We start from the raw sequence: 17495 nt of genomic DNA on the forward strand, positions 1-17495 counted from the left end.
ATTGCTACTGCTTGCAAACTAGCGAACAACTGAAAAGTTGGGAACAAAGCGCCCGGTGACCGAGTTGTGCACTCGAATCTGTGGACAGTTTAGCTTAGCACCCAATAGCACAGTTGTCAACAGGCTTCTGTGAGAAGCGAGAAGAGGTTTTTGAATGACATCTGACGCTATGTCGGCCTATTATATAGGGAGGCTCTGGCCCCTCCCTGACATGAGCGTCGCTGAGCCAGCCTGTAAGGGCTGGTGTAATGACATTTGAGCTTCTGATGAGGTCACGCAGGAGGCGTTCCCATAGTGAGACACGAAACGAATGCTATGAAAGAGAACAAAAATTTTTCAGATATTTAGTATTTACACATCAAGTCAAATACAAACCTTGTGCTCTCTCCAGACTAAACTGCTGAGATTGAGACTCCAGGTATCCATGGCAACACCATCTTGAGTAACCCCGCCTACAACCAACATAAAGTTGTGACTGGTTCCAGAACCAGACTCATGACTCAGCAGTGCAGAGGCGTGATGGTAGCGAGGGCTTGGAGTCAATCCTTCTTCCACAGAGCTTGTCAGCATTTGGGTCCAACGACGCTCCAACACAGAATATCTAAACCAACCAGTGAGAAATGTGTTATCACACACATACAAAAACAACAATGCACTACGTAAGTGTGAAATTACCTAATTAGAGTTACCAACTTGCGATTGGATGCCTCTGCCAAGATGTGCGCAATAAGAAGGTTATATAAAGAACACTGATTTGATTTTACTTTAAGTTTTGTTGTTCTCATGCTGCAGTATGCCTACTTTATTAGGTTTTAGGCCAATAAGGGTGATTCTGATAGACAAAAAAGTTGTAGGCATGGCTGTAGATAATTAAAAATATTCAAGTTCTTGCTGCAAAGAAAGTAAGAAATTGTAAAACACAAATGCTTAATACACACCGTCAAACCGGCACTACAGAAAATCTACAACCACAGTTTGAGGATTTCAAAATTCCTGTTACCAATTCAGTTTGAAACCAAATGTGAAATAGGTTCACAATACCCCCTTCTTTTAATGCCAACATAACTATCTTTGTATAATAATATCATGTTACAAATGGTTTACCTGTTAAATATAAAATGTCCTCGCTTGTTTCATGACATTGACCTTTAAAATCTAATAATTTGTAAATCTATTAGGAAGTTTGTGCCTAATTTGCACTCATGTCAAAGTCGAAATCAAAATTTAACTTTGGGTCCAAAAAAGGGTTTGTCACAAATCAGAACCAATTGTTTCACACTAAGAGGATGGAAGGTTTTCACAAATGGATGGACTGGTGGCTATTTCCACTACGTTTGAATGCTTTCTTGCTACAAGCCTTATTTACAGATTCACACAAGCATTTTTTTTCTGTGCGGTTTAGGGGTTCAAAATCTTGCCCTAGGATACTTTGACATTTAACTAGAGGAGCCGGGGATCAAACCACTGACCTCTCAATTGGTAGCAGACCTGTTCTACCTTCTGAGCCACAAACATGAAAAATGAGAACTACTAGGAACTTGACTCTTATAAGCCCTTTGTCTAAGCATATACATTCTGTTGTTGCACTCTCCTACCTATAGACATTTCCCAGAATTCCTTCTGTCAGAGAAAGCCCTCCATACATCCAGAGGTTGCCATGTGGTCCAGACACCATAGAGTGTCCCATCCGGTGGAGGAACCTGTGGGCCTGGTTCTGTAAAGGGGAAAAATGTTAGTGTGTGTTGGGCTGTGTAATCTACGAACACTTGAGTTCACTTTCCTGGTTCATTTTCCTTCAGTGCTTACCACAGTCATCTGTGTGTCTAGTAGGGTTTCCCACACCAAGCTGTTGAAGTCTCGAGGAATAGTGCAGTCTGATCCAGCCCAGCTCTCTGAGCACACACACACTCCCAGAGACTAAGACAAACAAAGTTAAAATGGTAAGAAATATAATTTTATTTTGTTGTTGTTTGGGATTTTGTTTAATAATTTTTGGTAAATCTGTTTTTAAACAGACTTTACTAAAAAAAAAAATCCTGGATAAAAAAAATTAAATTAAATTAAAAAAAACGTACACAATACACAACTAAAAAAATATATTACGTGATTGTTAGCCTTGTTACTCTGGTACTAAATAAAAATGTCAACAATTTCCACATTTTATGCAAACACTTCTAAGTCCTGGTTACGGTACTTCAAATAAATGTTCCTTTTGTCAAAAGAGCAACTTGGAAATATAAGCAAATGCAAACTTTTTTAAAGTAAATTTGCACAATCCTTACTATATTACAAGTTCCTCTTCCTTCTACTATTCCACAATCTTGAGGACACACCAGCCGGTCACAATGCGGTCCCCCATATCCCTGAGGGCACTGGCAGAGCCCACCTTGGCACTGGGCTCCACCTGGACATACAGATCCATCTTCACCCTCATCAGAGCTCTGCTGGCACCGTCGTACCCAGAAAGACGCATTAAAGCCTTGAGGTTTGTCTGAAGAGACGTTGGCTTCAAAATAGACTGAGATCACACCTGGAGGTAGAAGAGATGATTATACTATGCTCAGTTATTGCATATATGCAGATTGGTTTGATAGGTTAAATAGTATATTTATTAGCAAATGAGTTAAAGCGAACCTGAGGTGGCTTCCACTGTGATAGGCTGAGTCCTTGTGGTGCCACAAAATGCTCCAATTAAGTTGTGATCAGAATGTACAACTCCATTGCCCAGAAAACGAGGAAGGCCGTCAAACACATAGACATACGAGCTCTGAAAAATAAAGCAGTTTGAATATAATAAGGAATAGTTTAAAGAATAGTGATAGTTTTGATGCTACAGAGCAGCCAACATGTTCATTGGTGCATATTTGAACTCACTTTACAGTGTGTATGGGAGTCTGGGTGTAGAGTGAGGGCAACTGGGGGACAGAACTGTTTAGGCAGACAAGGTGCCAGGTTCTCAGTCACAGAGAGGACCCACAGGCAATGAGAAAGTCCACCTTTCCCCTCTGTGCCACTTCGCCATCCCAAAGAAGAGGACAGAGGAATGGTGGTGGAGGAAGTGGAAGAGAGTAGGACAGAACGGCCCTGGCACTGACGATAGCATGTGCCATTATTCCTAGATGGTACAGGATGGTACAGACAAGTCACGATCACAGAATCACAATATACTAACAATCAAAGCAAATTATTACTCCTGAGCAAAACAGTGAAGATGCTTACCTGGGATCTCCATAGTAACCAGGTAGGCAGGACTCGCAATGTGGTCCCTGACTGTTGTGGGTGCAGTAACACTGGCCTGTTTGGTTGTGACAGTATCCTTGCAGAGGGTCACCGTGTCCGTTACACTCACAAGGAACGCAACCGCCGCCACCAGCCAGGGCTGAGCCAAAGCTACCTGGACGGCAGTGCTCACAGTGTGGTCCTGTAGTCCAGTCTGAAAGTGATCCAAGGGACCGTTAACCAATAAATAACCTGACACCCTTTATATATCAAACACCAAAATGACTACTGCACTTTCAATTTTATGAATAGTGACTGTGAGTGTAAAACTAAAAATTATTATAATCCATATATCAAGGTCTCACCTTGGCATTCATCACAGATCCCTGGAGCAGTAATACAGGTGGAGTGAAAGTTGCAGCCACAGTCAACATCACATTCAACGCCACTTAGAACCAGAGTAGCGGGGTCAGATGTCCAGCCTAGAGAACATTCACACTCAAACCGTGGGCTGCCGCTACATTGACCCTCACGACACTCATTGTAACAGCTGTAGTAGGGAGGAAAATTAAGTTCATTAAAAAATTTACTAAGAGCAATCTAGATAATTTAAAGAATGAATCATTACATTTGATGGACTTACGTTTGGTTGCAGTGCAGTGTGCCATCCCCTGTGTATCCTCTCTCACAATGGCACTCGTATGAAGTGGGAGTGATGATGCAGGTGGCAAAGAGGTGACAGTTGTGGAGGCCCAGCCTGCATTCCTCTACATCGGGACAAGTAGGATAGGCCCAGATTGCATCTTGTTCTTCGTCATTCAAGTGCTCCAACTCCATCTCCATTTCTAGGGGTCGAGGTGGGGCTGAAGTCTGGGGCTCAGGACTTGAGGAGCAAGAAAAAGACATGTAAAGTTGGACAGGTATACTACATGCCTATCATTTTTTTTCAGCCTATATGTAGAACAAATGTTATGAAAGATCTTACTTTGCAGCCCGTGCTTCAGCCACAGCTACACTACAGTTATACACAGATGGATCATCCATTCCTGCCCAGTCTCCTCTCAAGCATCTGAAAAAAGGGTGGAAAACATGAAATATATACAAAAATTAAAAAACAAACAAACAAGCAAAACAATGACTGCTAACATATCAGCACTTTTGCAATATAAAGGTTATATTACTTTGAATTAAATCAAGGGTGCATTTGCCTTATATGCAATTTATGTATATACTCTGTTTGTATTGTTATTTGTCTGTCATACTTACTTTCCAATTGTGGGATTATTGTAGTCACCACACCAGCCACACTGGAAAGTCCTCAGGCACTCTGTACATGTGTTTAAAGCTGAGCACTGCTTACACTGGGGAACTGAGTGAACGCTGACAAGCAAAAGAATAAATATCATTTTATTACTGATTGAAATTAAAAAGTTAATTCAGCTGTCTGGGAAAATCTAAATGTTTTCTAAATCTGAGTATACTAGTATAAAAAAAGCTATCAAGAAAGTTAGTGACTATACAGCCCAGAGTGAAAGCATCTGATAAGTCAAAGAGTTTTGCTCTTTAGTGTGTAAGCTTCAATTTTTAATCATGGCCACTACTTTTGGTACCAAGTCCAAAATCTCAGCTTTAAGTTGACATGAATGAAACCTCTGAGTGACAACATACACTGGCCAAAGTGAAAGGGTCCTAAAGTAATTGGACAATGGACTACTGTAATCTCTTAGGCAGCTTCTCATTTCAAATTTTGTAAACTTAAAAAGACTTGTTTGTGAGTTGCAAATTGCAATTTTAATTGGAGTTGTTAGTCAAATTTGCATGAAAAAGGCAATTAGGCTCAGAAAGAATAATATCAACAGATTTTCAGTTAGTTACAGTTGCAGTAACTTTGTAAATAAGGCAGGCACAAACAGGAGTCCTGACCAGCTGGAGTCCTGATGATGATCATAAGAAAGTAATTTGTTTTCTTCATTCAAAAAAAAAAAAAATGTAGAGGCAGCAAATGCATCAAAACAATATTTGATAATTCCACAGGTTACGGTACAGCTTTTCAGGGTGAAGAAGTGGAATATTTTTTAAATGTTAAGTCAATCATATAATCTGAATCTAACAGCACACTTGCTGAAGGCCCTCCAATAAACAAAGTGGCTGCAGTGAAGACATGAGAGAGCATAACCAGGGAAGATGTTTTAAAGTGTGCTAATGTCTATGGATCAGACTCCGAAGGACTTTCCATAAAATATTTAAGATTTTTTTGACTCTAGGTATTTATGACTCATCTAATTACTTTTGAACTCTTTCATTGGGTTATTAAAAAAAGGCAACAGACACTTCTTTTAATATTGATGTAAACCCACTCAAAATAAAGCTGAGACATGGCACCTGAATATAGTTCACACTGAAGAATGAGGTCTACATTAAAAAAAAGAAAGGTAAAAATACAATACTTCAAGTCTGGACTGTATGTGCTACTGCAGTACAACTCTAAACCAAAAACGCAACCTGATAATGTCTTTAAAAATGTCCTCGTTTTTTTTTTTACCTGTCGTACCAGTCCCTGCACTCTCCATAGGGGTACTTTGTGAGGTAGGCAGCAAAATAGAAGCAGGCCTGAGCTGACTCACACCATGCACACTGGCTCGAGTTAGAGAGGCACTCACCACACGTCTTTCTCCTGTAAAAGAAAATGAAAGGAGAACAGAGAAGATGAGCTACAGAATTTTGCATGATCTGAAATAACACATTAAAAATATAAACTTTCAGCTCACTGGTTGCAGACTTTAGGACAGCCCTTTGGGTCACGTATGGATCCATCTACTCTTCCCCGTCGACTGCACTGATAGTCGCCTTTCTTGCTGGAGTTTATCTGCCACTCACAATAAGGGTCCTGCAAGTCAAAGTAAGCGGTGCATAAGTCAAGAATACAGTTGTCCCAAGTTAAGATATAAAATTACTGCAGCACACTGACAGTCAATGCATTTTTTTCAGGTGTATCTATACCTGAGTACATGCAGAGCAGTCTCTATACTCTTCACACAAGGTGCAATGCTGGGGTGCCAACAGCAGATGGCGCTGACCTTCTACCTTCCCTTCACTATTCTCCCCCTCAGGGCAAGGTGCAAGGTCTGGGCTGTCACGCAGCAGACAGCGGGACAAAGATGGGCACCAGCCACAAGACTGGTCAGATAGACACGCCAGACAGGACATGTACCCTGAGCAGGAACCTGAGCGGTATGGCTCCAAGAACAGGAAGGAGATCTCCTAGAATGAAAATGGTACCAAGTAAACAGTATGCTTTTGTTTCATAATCTAAGAAAAATCACAAAAGAAATGTGTGTAAGTTTTTTTTTTTGAATCACTACATGCAGGCGGTTCTGCTGTTGAAGCTGAACTGGGTTAGTACTCACACTCCCTCCAGGCAATGTCCTATTCCAGATCAAGGCCATCTCACTGGTCTGTCCTGAACCCGAGCTGTAAAGGTAGCCCTCAGCCTGAACAAGGTAATGGTTGCCCCTGGTCAGGTTAGAGAAAAGTCGGCTCCCATCTGGTCGAGCCAGCAGCTTTAGCTGCTGAGCTGCCCAGCGACCCACCACCTCCTGATCAGCCAATGGGGTCACAATGTGTGGAAAATTGAACATAAAGAAAATATGGACATAACAATTAAAAAAAAAAAAAATCCAAGCATAAAATTTAAAGTACCTGCTGCTGAACAACCCATTCTGGATTAAACTGTCATTCCAAAAATGTATGTCTGAGTATTACCTAATTTAAACCTGTTCTAGTAAAGCACACCAAAATAAAATGATGTGCCTGTAAATTAGCATATTAAAAGGCCCTTAAATTCCAGTGCTCGGAGCAGACGGATTAATGTTCAATCTTAATACTTAGCCCTGGGGCACAACATACTGGGTTTCATTGCCAATCTTTAAGCCTTCCAACAGTTACAATGTTAGTCCATATGAAACTATAATAAATTGTTTATTTAATTATATAATCTAATCAACTAGAACTAATCCTATGAAGACAAAGAAAAAATTAGACAAGATAGCAATTTTAATTTAATGAAATAAAAAAAATTCTATAGCTGACATGCATTTATCCTCACCATCTGGCTGGAGTTGGGTCCTGTGGCCATTCGAGCCTCAAAGTGAAGCCTCTGAATGCGAGCCCACATGGAGACAGTCTCTATAGGAGGGGGTGCAGGCGGAGGTCCCCCCCACAATGGGTGGATGAAGCCCCTGAACTGTAGGGCGACGTCCATTTCTGTGGTGGGGCTAAGGATGATGGTGGTGCTACGGAGAATGGACACCTGATGTAGGGGGTGAAGAGGATGGAGGGTAGTGGAAGATGGATGGAAGTGGAAACACATCAACAGAGGCACTATTCTCTACCAACTGCTCCACAAAGTTTCACAAACTACTTGAACAAGAGTATTTTTTTCTATGCAAAACAAACAGAGAAAAAGAAAAAGAAATAGAAATGAGCATTGAAGTCAAGGGACTAAAAACCAAAGAGCACAAAGAAGAAATGAACAAAAGAGAATCATTATATCCAAGCTGGAGAACTGCAGTGGAGTAAAAGCAATATTGGAGGAAGGAAGGACGAGTAAGTATAAGCAGAGAGGGAAGTAGTTACAACCACAACTAATAAAATCAATAGATTTGGACTCCGTACCTTGTCAGGCTGGGAGTCGTTGCGGGGGTGCTGGAAGGTGAGCAGGTGCAGTCCCGGGACATAGTTCTCGGTGCGACAGGAGTGGAGGGAGGTTAGGAAAAGGGTACGCTCCCCCCACCAGCCGTACGCCCCTGAGATCTGGTCCACACGGCACGCACTTCGCTCTGTGAGACCGAGAGGGAGAGGTCAGCACACAAAAAAAAACACATCTGACCTCTTCAAATTTGATATTACAGCAGCATCCTACTGTGCACTACTGTACTGAAATGAATGTAATTGGTGACTCTGGTTTGAAGTGTGTTCTGAAGGAGTAAAATGGCCTCACTGCACCAAGAGAAGTATGCCATTGGACGGGTGAGTCAAACTGTGGTTTGAGTAACCTGTCCAATCTCAGCTAGGTGTAGTCAAGTCACTGTACTTCATCTCTGAAACACATCCAACATGAGTCGGTTAAGTCCCTCCCAAGTCAACTCCCAACATCATTTCTTTTCCAGTCTTGACCCTTCTCTTCTGCCCTCCTTCCTCCCTCCCTGGGTCTCACCTGACACTGGTAGGCAGGACTCATTCTGAACACACCAGCCAAATTCACCAGGGGCGCGGGCCAGAGAAGCTGGAGTTCCACTGAACACCAGACAGGACTGGCAATCAGACAGGAAGCGAGCCAGGCCCAAGCAACCAGTACTCCCACACTGTCACCAGAAAACAGAGATATGCACTTTAATTTTATGATATACAAACACTTTGGATTTATTAACATAATGGATTAAAAAAAATATATATATTGTTAAAAATTTTTACATTTATATAAAATCAGTCAGCCAGAGTAAAGAAATAAGCAGAGGTGTTACCGGGTTAGTGGGTTGGTACTCTCGACAGCGGCCTTCACACCAGCTGCACTCTGGGTTCTTAAGGCACATACTTTCATCTACTGCCTCAGCGCAAACAGCGTCCTGGCAATGGAACAAACACACACACATGTATACACAACAATTTCATTACCACTAGAAGCCCTTAGCCAAAGCCTTTTTCAACCATACTTCCATTAGCCTGGCACATTTGCCAGTCTTCCAAATACTGTTACTTTAGAACACTTTCACTCACCCTGTCACCTTGGTCACTACTGACAAAAAGTGGTACTTTGTAAGCCACAAGGTCTCCACGCGCAACACCGCTGTAGCCTCCAGCAACCAGCAACACTCGTCCCTCCATTACTGCAGCAACATGTGAGTAACGCCCCCTCACAGTATCACCACCTTAGAAAGAAAAAAAAAAAAAGAAAAAGTAAAGAAAGCTGAGTAGACGCTGCACATGCACACATAACCACTGAGGGCCATTTTATACCCGCCGTGGGGTGCCTCACGAGCAGCACCGTAACTCGCTAGCTGCCATGTCTGCAGGTCGTGCACCTCACGATTTTTGTAACCTGCCGTGCTGTGCTGCTGCCACCGCAGCGACATGAGTGTACGGTTGTATTGGTTTTTACTGCTGTTTTAATGACATATCAGTAGAGAAGCTCAGAGATTCACAAATTATACAGAGGGAGTTGCTGCAACAGTTTGAAAATATTAGGAAAATACTCTGGGAAAAAAAAAAAAAAGATATTGAAAATGACTTTGCCAGACATCTGAGCATCGCTGACATTGAAACAGTAACTAGATGCCTTTTTATGTCTGGAAAATGCACTCATGCACCTCTACAAACTCCTCAGATGTCAAACAGATCTAAACCCAAACCCTTCTGACTGTCCTTAAGGCTTGTACAAATATTCTCATCATGTGACACACAAAAAGACATGTAGAGCATAATTGATGGCATAAACATGTTTTTTTTATATTTAAAAAAAATGCTATTTAGTCTGTATACATAAAATGGACTTTGTTTGACTCTCTGATCACAACCAAATAAAATATAGTGTTAAAAACAAGAATTAAACAACAGCTAGGTGTGATCCAGAAGTCTACTAAGCTTTCACTTTTAAACCAAATTTAACCAGATTTCAGGTACTCACTGAGTCGCTCCCTTGCAGAGACCCACTGGTGACAGCCCAGATGGTAGAAAAAGATCTCCTCATCATAGCATTTTTCCTCTTGATAATGAATGTGCACATTTCCTCCTGTCAGACAAACAAAGAGATAAATATTAACAGGTGGTTTAAATTCCTCAACTGGTTTAAATCCCACCATTCTTTAACTACAAAATTCTATTGGAAAACATGTAACCAAAATTGAGATAACACTGCAATAAAAGGAAATTGCATAGTGGACTAGAAGCACCAAATTTTTATAACAATTTCATAGCTAATCAAGTACAATATTTAATCAAATGGATACAAAGGGAAATTTTTAATAACTCATGGATGGCTATAGAACAAAATCAACTCAGACATTTTAATTACAGATCTCCCCCTCTTGAATAAGCTGAAGAAGACGGATGGATAAATTTATTTTTAATTAATTTATAGGTGTGTGTATGTCTGGACACATAATATGTACACAGGGTTCTAGCCAGCATTTGATCACCCAGCGCCACACCAGGCTAAGAATTTTACCGGTTCACCATCACAATTAGCAAGAGGGCACGGTTATTAGCACTGATAGCTAGGGGTGTGATTTTTTTCTGGCTAGAACCCAGACACAAAATATTTTTTCTCTCTCTGATTTCTTAGTTGCTGGGAGGGTTAGATCTGGGTCACTGTCGGGGGTCTCAGGAGCAGGTGTCGTTAGGCAGGCCAGGTCACTGCAACTCTAAACAGTCTAGATAAGAATAACTTGTACACCATATACAACATCATAAAAGAAAAATAATAATATACAGAATAAAGAACAAAACACTGCTGACCTGGCCAATAATAACACCTCCCCCTCACCAAAACAGCACGGTACTCCTAATGAGGATCACCCTCTGCCATCCATAGTGTCCAGGGTTATAGCTTTCCCTGTTCCCACTCTAGCCCACCCCCAACTAATTATTCATATTTTTATTAATCTCTTTATTTTTTCCTCTTTCTTTCTTTCTTTTTTTCAAAATTGCTATTATTATCATCAGTAGTAGTAGATATTGTAGTATTAATGGTGGTGGTACTGATGATATTATTGTTATTGACGCTATTTATTGACGTCCACATAACAACACAATGCATTCATACACATACTCACTCATGCACATAATATTTTAATAAAATCTGAAATATGCAAATATGCACAACTGTTCTGGGCGATTTTTCCTCTTTTTTTCAGTTGTCCCTTTTTATGTTTATGTCAGTGCACATAATGTAAATAAAAAGGTTTCAAAAATGATGCCGAAAAAAAGATTCTTAGTACTCACCGTACACAACCATGTAGTTTCCAATGACTGTGGCTGAGTGGAAAGCTCGCTCTCTCGGGCCAGTTGTTGGGAAACGTGAACGGAAAGATGTCCAAAATCGCCGGTCCACATGAAACACATCCGTGTTGTTGACCCTGACACTAAATCTAAGAAAAATATGTGTTGATTACACCAAATGTCAGCAGGGGACCACTAGCTGGCAGGAGACCTGACATGACATAGATAAAGCTAATAGTATAATAAAGTTAAGCAATGTTTAAGTCAAGGCTCATGTTGTCTTGCACATAACAGAATCATTCCCAGTCTCTTCCTCTCCCTCTAAATATAGATTCCTATAATGCTGATATTGAATCAATACTCAACATCAGTAGATACCCAAAGCAAAAGTACTGCCATTGTATCATGAGTCGAAAAAGTTGGATCAGTGCAGTCCTAATTTCATATGATTTGATCAAATGTGATATAATTCACTGTTTTACAGGTAAAGGAACAAAACATCCCAGAGTTCCAAAACAAGCAGAGGAACACTTCAATCTTACCCACCCTACTTCACAACCACTAACAGAAATATGCACAAAAAGATTTCTATACTAAATTTCTCACTCTCAGCCAGCTTGTATTGCACATTATTGTATAATGCCTGTATGAAAAGATGCGTACCTGGCAGTGGTAGGCCTGTGGCCCCCATAGACAAGTAGTGTCCTTGATGGGCTGTGGAAGACCATGGAGTGGCCAGCGGTGGCTGGTGGCTTCCCACCTGTGGGCTGAACTGTCTCCCACCGTCCAGATCCATGCAGGCCAAACCGATACAGAGTTGAGGAAAACATATCCTCCTCGGTGCGACCTGAGAAACAAGTTTAGGTTTTGTTCATTTCTCAGTTGCTTAAATATGTCAATCTAAATAAGCAAAGTGACAGCATACCATCAAACCCACCTCCAAATACATAGAGATAACTGTCTACTACAGCTGCAGCATGATTAGCCAATTTAGGAGCACCATGTGAAGTGGAAAGACCAAGCTGTTGCCAGTCATCATTGTGAGGCCGGTACATCCACACATCATTGGCCAGGGAGCCGTTGGCTAGCTCTCCACCAAAGATAACCATTTTACCCATATACTCTACTGCTGTGTGGGAATGACGAGCCACCTGACAGCACAGGAGAGCCAAAGAGTGCAAGAAGGAAAGAAATAACATGGAGATGTTAAACAATAAATGAGAGAGTGCTTAAATCCCCCATTGACCATAATTACAGACTCCATCAGCAAACAAATACGGTAAAATCAGGAAATGAGACAACAGATTTCTACACACTGCAATAACTTGATTTCTATAAAAACTATAAAAGCACACTTGGTAATAGTTGTGGTAATTTCTTCAAATTTTCTCAACAGTTATTTGATTATTTATAAAAACAATTAAGCAAATATTCTTGCTTTAATCTATTTTCTCTTGCTTTTACCAGCAACCAGTAGAATGTAATGCTCTACTACTACTACCACAAGGTAACAGTAATGCACAGTAAGGCTGCTGGTCAACCAGCATTAAACAACAACAAAAAAGAAATAGGAAAACACAAGAAAGGCATGTTACAGTTCTGACATCTACAGGTATGCTAGGATCCACTTCAATATGAGTGACAAATTTCATCACCAGATGGTGACTGCAAGGCTCCCCGCAGACGTCTGCGTACCTGACAGTTCTTTGTGACTGCATGGATGCATCCACGGAGTCATTATATTGCACTAGGTGCACTTACTATATATGCAATCTAGAACAAGAATTACTCGTCTGTGTCCTTGAAAACTGGTTAAACATATATGCTATGGTGAGAGTAGAACTTATTTTATAAACAGAAAAAATGTGTAAAAATGAAACCTAATAAAAACATCAAAAAACATTCTGTCAGCAACTACACACAACTTGAGCTTCAAAGAATAGTCTAAAACTTCCCATGAACGCTGAATAGTATTGTTGCTTAAAATGCTTTGGTAAGATATCCTCTCTACAGTAAGAGGGCAGGAGAACAGTACACATTTGTACCTGAGTTTTACAAATTATGTTACACAGCTGTAGAAACCATATTTATGTGATTAATATATTTCAGCTTTAGGTAAAGATTTATCTACATTTTAAGATTTTGCATTTAGGCTACTGTAATTAAGGAACATGAGTAAGCAGATATCAGCCGAACAAGTAAAGGAAAAGCAGTGTAAAGCTTTGCCTTTTTCCTTCTTTTTAGTTTGACAAATTATTGTGAGATTTTTATATATATATATATATATATATATATATATATATATATATATATATATATATATATATATATATATATATATATATATATGTATAAAAATAGGACAAAAACAAGAGTTTAATAATTGTTATTCTTACAATGCATTCCTAAAAAGTACATCTTTTAAAAAAAAATCCTGATGCTTAGGTTGCCACAGGATGACCTGGAGCCTGGCAGGCCATTGAGTGGAAATCTTGGAGAGGATTTCTTTGAATCCATTCTCCTGCTTAAGGAAACTAGATTTCTTACTTACATGGCATTTTGAAGATCAGCTTACTATCTAGTGCTGACAGTAACTGGGCCACTTGTTCGCATGAACATGACAAAGGAAATGCAATAGCAGGAGGAAGGAAAAGCAGCGCATGTTTGACTGTATGCTCACTTACAGGTGAATGACCATAAGACCTGCTTTCCCATTGGCTGGATGTGAAATTGTATTTGATCAAGTCACCAAGAGCTCTGTTGAGATCAAATCCTGCAAGGAAGATAAGCAAAATAATATTCAAACACTGGCACTAATTATCAGATAACACTACAAGACACTATAGAAGACTATGACTCAAATGCAGTGATTCAGCTTTAATAAATACATCAATATGACTATTGGTTGATATATAACACTTTAAGCAGAACTTATGTTAAGTAATAATCTGTGTTGTAAGCTACAATTTATTAAATCTACCAAAGAATCAAGGTCTTGTCACAGAATCACACTTGTGTGTTAAAAATTGAGTTGTTTTCTCAACATTGAAGCTGTATTATTAAAATTTAACAGTATTTCACTCTCACCGCCAAACAGATACATGGCTCTTGTGGTGGAGAGGTACACGCCTGCGGAACCTGTCCTGGGAGGTGTGTAGGGGTTTCCTTCACTCACAAGCCACCACTTTCCTGCCCCACTATCGTTATAGAGACCAAGCTGACAGCTCTGACCTAGGAAGTCTGGCTTACACAGACAGCGCTCTCCTTTCTGAAAAATAAATAAATAAGTAAATGAAAGCAAATATAAAAGATTTCATCATGCCACACAACTGAATAACCTAATCAGGTTGAAAAATGAGTTACTATATGGCTACATTTTGTGTGTGTGGGTGTTCATTTAATCTCCCCCATTCCTAATCTTACCTTGTCACACTGGCCATTCACAGAACAAGCCTGGGTGCAGAGTGGGGTTGTACAGGAGGGGTCACCCCAACCCTGATGACAATGGCACTTTGATGTAGAGGAATCACAACGGCCATGACCGCCACATGCTCCAGGGCACAAAGAGAAGGTGTAAGTTGCATTGAAACCCAGTAGGTTGTAATTAGCATCACTGAAGAGATGAAGCAGCATCTGGAACAAAGATAGTTTAACAGTCAACACAAATTAAGTTAAAATTAAATTGCTAATGGAATTTCATGAGTTCAGTTGGAGTTTCATCTGTGTTATCTTCACTGGTTACCTTGCCAGACTTTGCTTCAATGGGTTGCGGCAATGTGTTGCCACTCAGACTGGCTAGGAGGGGGCTCTGGTAGGAGTCCCCATCATACACAAACAGGTAGTCATAAGTACACTCTGTGTCCATGAAGGTGAAATTCAAGACAATGCGGTGACTGCTGCTGGGAGCTGGAAGATATAAAAAAAAATTCAATAAATGACCAATCGCAGATAACAAACAAAATAACCAAAAAATATTTTCTCTGCACATATTATACCTTTGATTAGCCACTCGCAGTTTCCATTGACAGAGTAGTTTCCTGCTCCATCTGTGACATAGCCAGGTGGTCCCCTCAAAACCTGCCTGTGGCCCTTGCAGTCCCCCGCCTGGCACACAGGCGACCTGGCCAACAGCAGAACCACCAGGATGAAGGAGACAGGGAGGGGGGAGACCATCAAAGGCACTGCCTGAAGGACGGGAAGGAAACGGTGGGAATCATTTGCTGCTGGCTCCTCAAAAAAAAAAAGCTTAAACGTTTGCAATACAGATGAAGACCAACCTCTCAAAGTTTCATTTATGGACCACCTGATCTACCACATACAATAACTAAACTTTGCCAGGAGGATACAAGGGAACGTCCCTAATGGATATCTAATGGTCCCCTGTTCTCATAATTCTCGTTGTGCAGCCTTATGTCACTGAAAGGCTCCGATTTAAATCTCTATGAGTCATCCGTAAACTGCACTGCCATTCATGTTGCACAACATATCACGCATTGCAATGCTTAGTGCGAGACTGAGGGGTAGCCACTGCAAAAAACTGTTCTGCTGATGTTGCTCTACGTGCACTGGAAGGTAACCCATTACGAGTCCAGCAATCACACAACACAAACATAACGCTAAACGACGATACTCGACCAATGTAGTGTTGTGTTTAAACAACCACATACTACACTTTGGCCTTTTTTTTTTTTTTTTTACACTTTGGCTTTTATTAACAGCGTTTCTAACAGCTAACTAGCCAAAAGGTAAACCAAAGAGAATCAGCAGCAAGAGTCTCTGCAAGCTATCACAACACAGCTAACGAAAAGGTAGCTAAGCTAATGTAGCTAACGGAATATAGTCAACAGCCTGGGTTGCCAGCTGGTACGGATTCAGGATAATACTCACCATTTCCCGTCTCTTTGTTCGCATGGTGGTTTACATCTTCGGTGGCCCTTTTAAGCGTCAGCTACTACACGAGCTAACTGGTGAGGGCTGCAAACTGACAGCTAGCTAAATTATCCAGTCGACACTCAATTTTGTGCACTGCAGAGGACAGCACTACAACATCCTTCTCTGCTAGCCTGTCCGCTAGCTAGTGGTAGCGGCTCGACCAAATCCAGATGCGCAATCGTAGGTGGCTGCAGACCCTACCATAATCAATCATCCTTGAGAGTAATTCTGCATTATGTAATAACAAAATTATGCTTATAAAACTACGATAGTACACCACAGGAAACTGCGGCTATCAGCGACACGTTTTTAAAGCGTCGACGCGACTCCTGAGGTCCATGTTATGGTCAGAAGCCCGTGTTTTGGTGCTTTTTGGCCGGCGAGCAGCAGCCAACAGTGGCTGCAAACACAAAAGACAGCGCCGTGATTAGCCTGTCCCGCTACCGCCACCCAGCGGAGATAAGTAACGCTTACACCTGGATATTGCATTAGCCATAAATGGCAGGGTGTTTATACCATATTTCACTTATTATTTAAGTAATTAATGCGCAGCTCCCTTTAGGGTCCGCCACAGTGGATCATCTGATTCCATCTTCCCCTATCCCTATCATCCTCCTCTGTCACACCAACCCTCTGTATGTCCTCCTTCACTACATTTATGAATCTTCTCTGTGGTCTCTCTTCTCTGTCTGCTGGGCAGCTCCATATTCAGCATCCTTTTTCTAATATTTCTCATCTGCACATGTCCAAACCAACTCAGCCTTGCCTCTCTAACTTGTGCAGAGGCGTGATGGTAGTGAGGGCTTGGAGTCAATCCTTCTTCCACAGAGCTTGTCAACATTTGGGTTCAAACGAGCTCCAACGCAGAATATCAACAACACTGCACTACTAAGTGTGAACTTACCTCAAAGATACTGAAAAAGCTACTGAAATAAACAAAAAAATCAAATATTAAAGCATATATTACAGACTAAACACCAATCAATGGATAAAATAAATTTTGCTAATATTGCAATGAATAATCTACATTTTAAAAGCTAAACAGTGGAACTTTGAGAACATATGGACATCCTTCATCTCTTATGTCAAGAATGTGGATATAACAAGTTGAAGGAGTAGTGATTAATTCTTTCCCTCCACTCTTTACTTTTTTGTTCAGTGAATCTGCAGCTCTGAGCAGAAAAATGTATATATATTTCTTTTATTTGCTCTGTCATCTTATGACTAAATGCACACTGCAGTTTACAATTTCTCTTGGATTAGAATCCCATTTTTTAAAATAAGGAGCATACCCTTTCTTCTTCATGTACGTGCAGTTTTTTTTAAATTATTGTTTTTTGGCTATTTTG

The 17495-nt window shown here is 40.6% G+C and overlaps 1 protein-coding gene across 1 annotated transcript in view; it reads right to left on the minus strand.

Moving 5' to 3' along the window:
- Window positions 1-16473, minus strand: part of LOC115775424 (multiple epidermal growth factor-like domains protein 8) — a 32584-nt gene extending 16111 nt beyond the window's left edge. Inside the window, exons 1-30 of the mRNA XM_030722961.1 lie at window positions 16102-16473; window positions 15210-15399; window positions 14957-15120; window positions 14638-14847; window positions 14302-14482; window positions 13899-13987; window positions 12152-12365; window positions 11878-12061; window positions 11218-11363; window positions 9902-10006; window positions 8995-9146; window positions 8742-8843; window positions 8435-8582; window positions 7894-8057; window positions 7325-7528; window positions 6627-6815; window positions 6220-6480; window positions 5988-6106; window positions 5762-5893; window positions 4486-4599; window positions 4205-4288; window positions 3863-4102; window positions 3585-3769; window positions 3220-3433; window positions 2875-3115; window positions 2635-2767; window positions 2283-2530; window positions 1807-1917; window positions 1596-1714; window positions 376-601 (exon numbers count right to left, since the gene is read on the minus strand). Of these exons, the coding sequence (XP_030578821.1) occupies window positions 376-601; window positions 1596-1714; window positions 1807-1917; window positions 2283-2530; window positions 2635-2767; window positions 2875-3115; window positions 3220-3433; window positions 3585-3769; window positions 3863-4102; window positions 4205-4288; window positions 4486-4599; window positions 5762-5893; window positions 5988-6106; window positions 6220-6480; window positions 6627-6815; window positions 7325-7528; window positions 7894-8057; window positions 8435-8582; window positions 8742-8843; window positions 8995-9146; window positions 9902-10006; window positions 11218-11363; window positions 11878-12061; window positions 12152-12365; window positions 13899-13987; window positions 14302-14482; window positions 14638-14847; window positions 14957-15120; window positions 15210-15399; window positions 16102-16125 (4893 nt within the window). The 5' untranslated portion in view covers window positions 16126-16473. The remainder of the gene's footprint in view (window positions 1-375; window positions 602-1595; window positions 1715-1806; window positions 1918-2282; window positions 2531-2634; window positions 2768-2874; window positions 3116-3219; window positions 3434-3584; window positions 3770-3862; window positions 4103-4204; window positions 4289-4485; window positions 4600-5761; window positions 5894-5987; window positions 6107-6219; window positions 6481-6626; window positions 6816-7324; window positions 7529-7893; window positions 8058-8434; window positions 8583-8741; window positions 8844-8994; window positions 9147-9901; window positions 10007-11217; window positions 11364-11877; window positions 12062-12151; window positions 12366-13898; window positions 13988-14301; window positions 14483-14637; window positions 14848-14956; window positions 15121-15209; window positions 15400-16101) is intronic.
- Window positions 16474-17495: the final 1022 nt, after the last annotated feature.

The sequence above is a fragment of the Archocentrus centrarchus genome, unplaced genomic scaffold, assembly GCF_007364275.1.
Source record: "Archocentrus centrarchus isolate MPI-CPG fArcCen1 unplaced genomic scaffold, fArcCen1 scaffold_125_ctg1, whole genome shotgun sequence".
In the NCBI taxonomy this organism is placed as follows: Eukaryota; Metazoa; Chordata; class Actinopteri; order Cichliformes; family Cichlidae; genus Archocentrus; species Archocentrus centrarchus.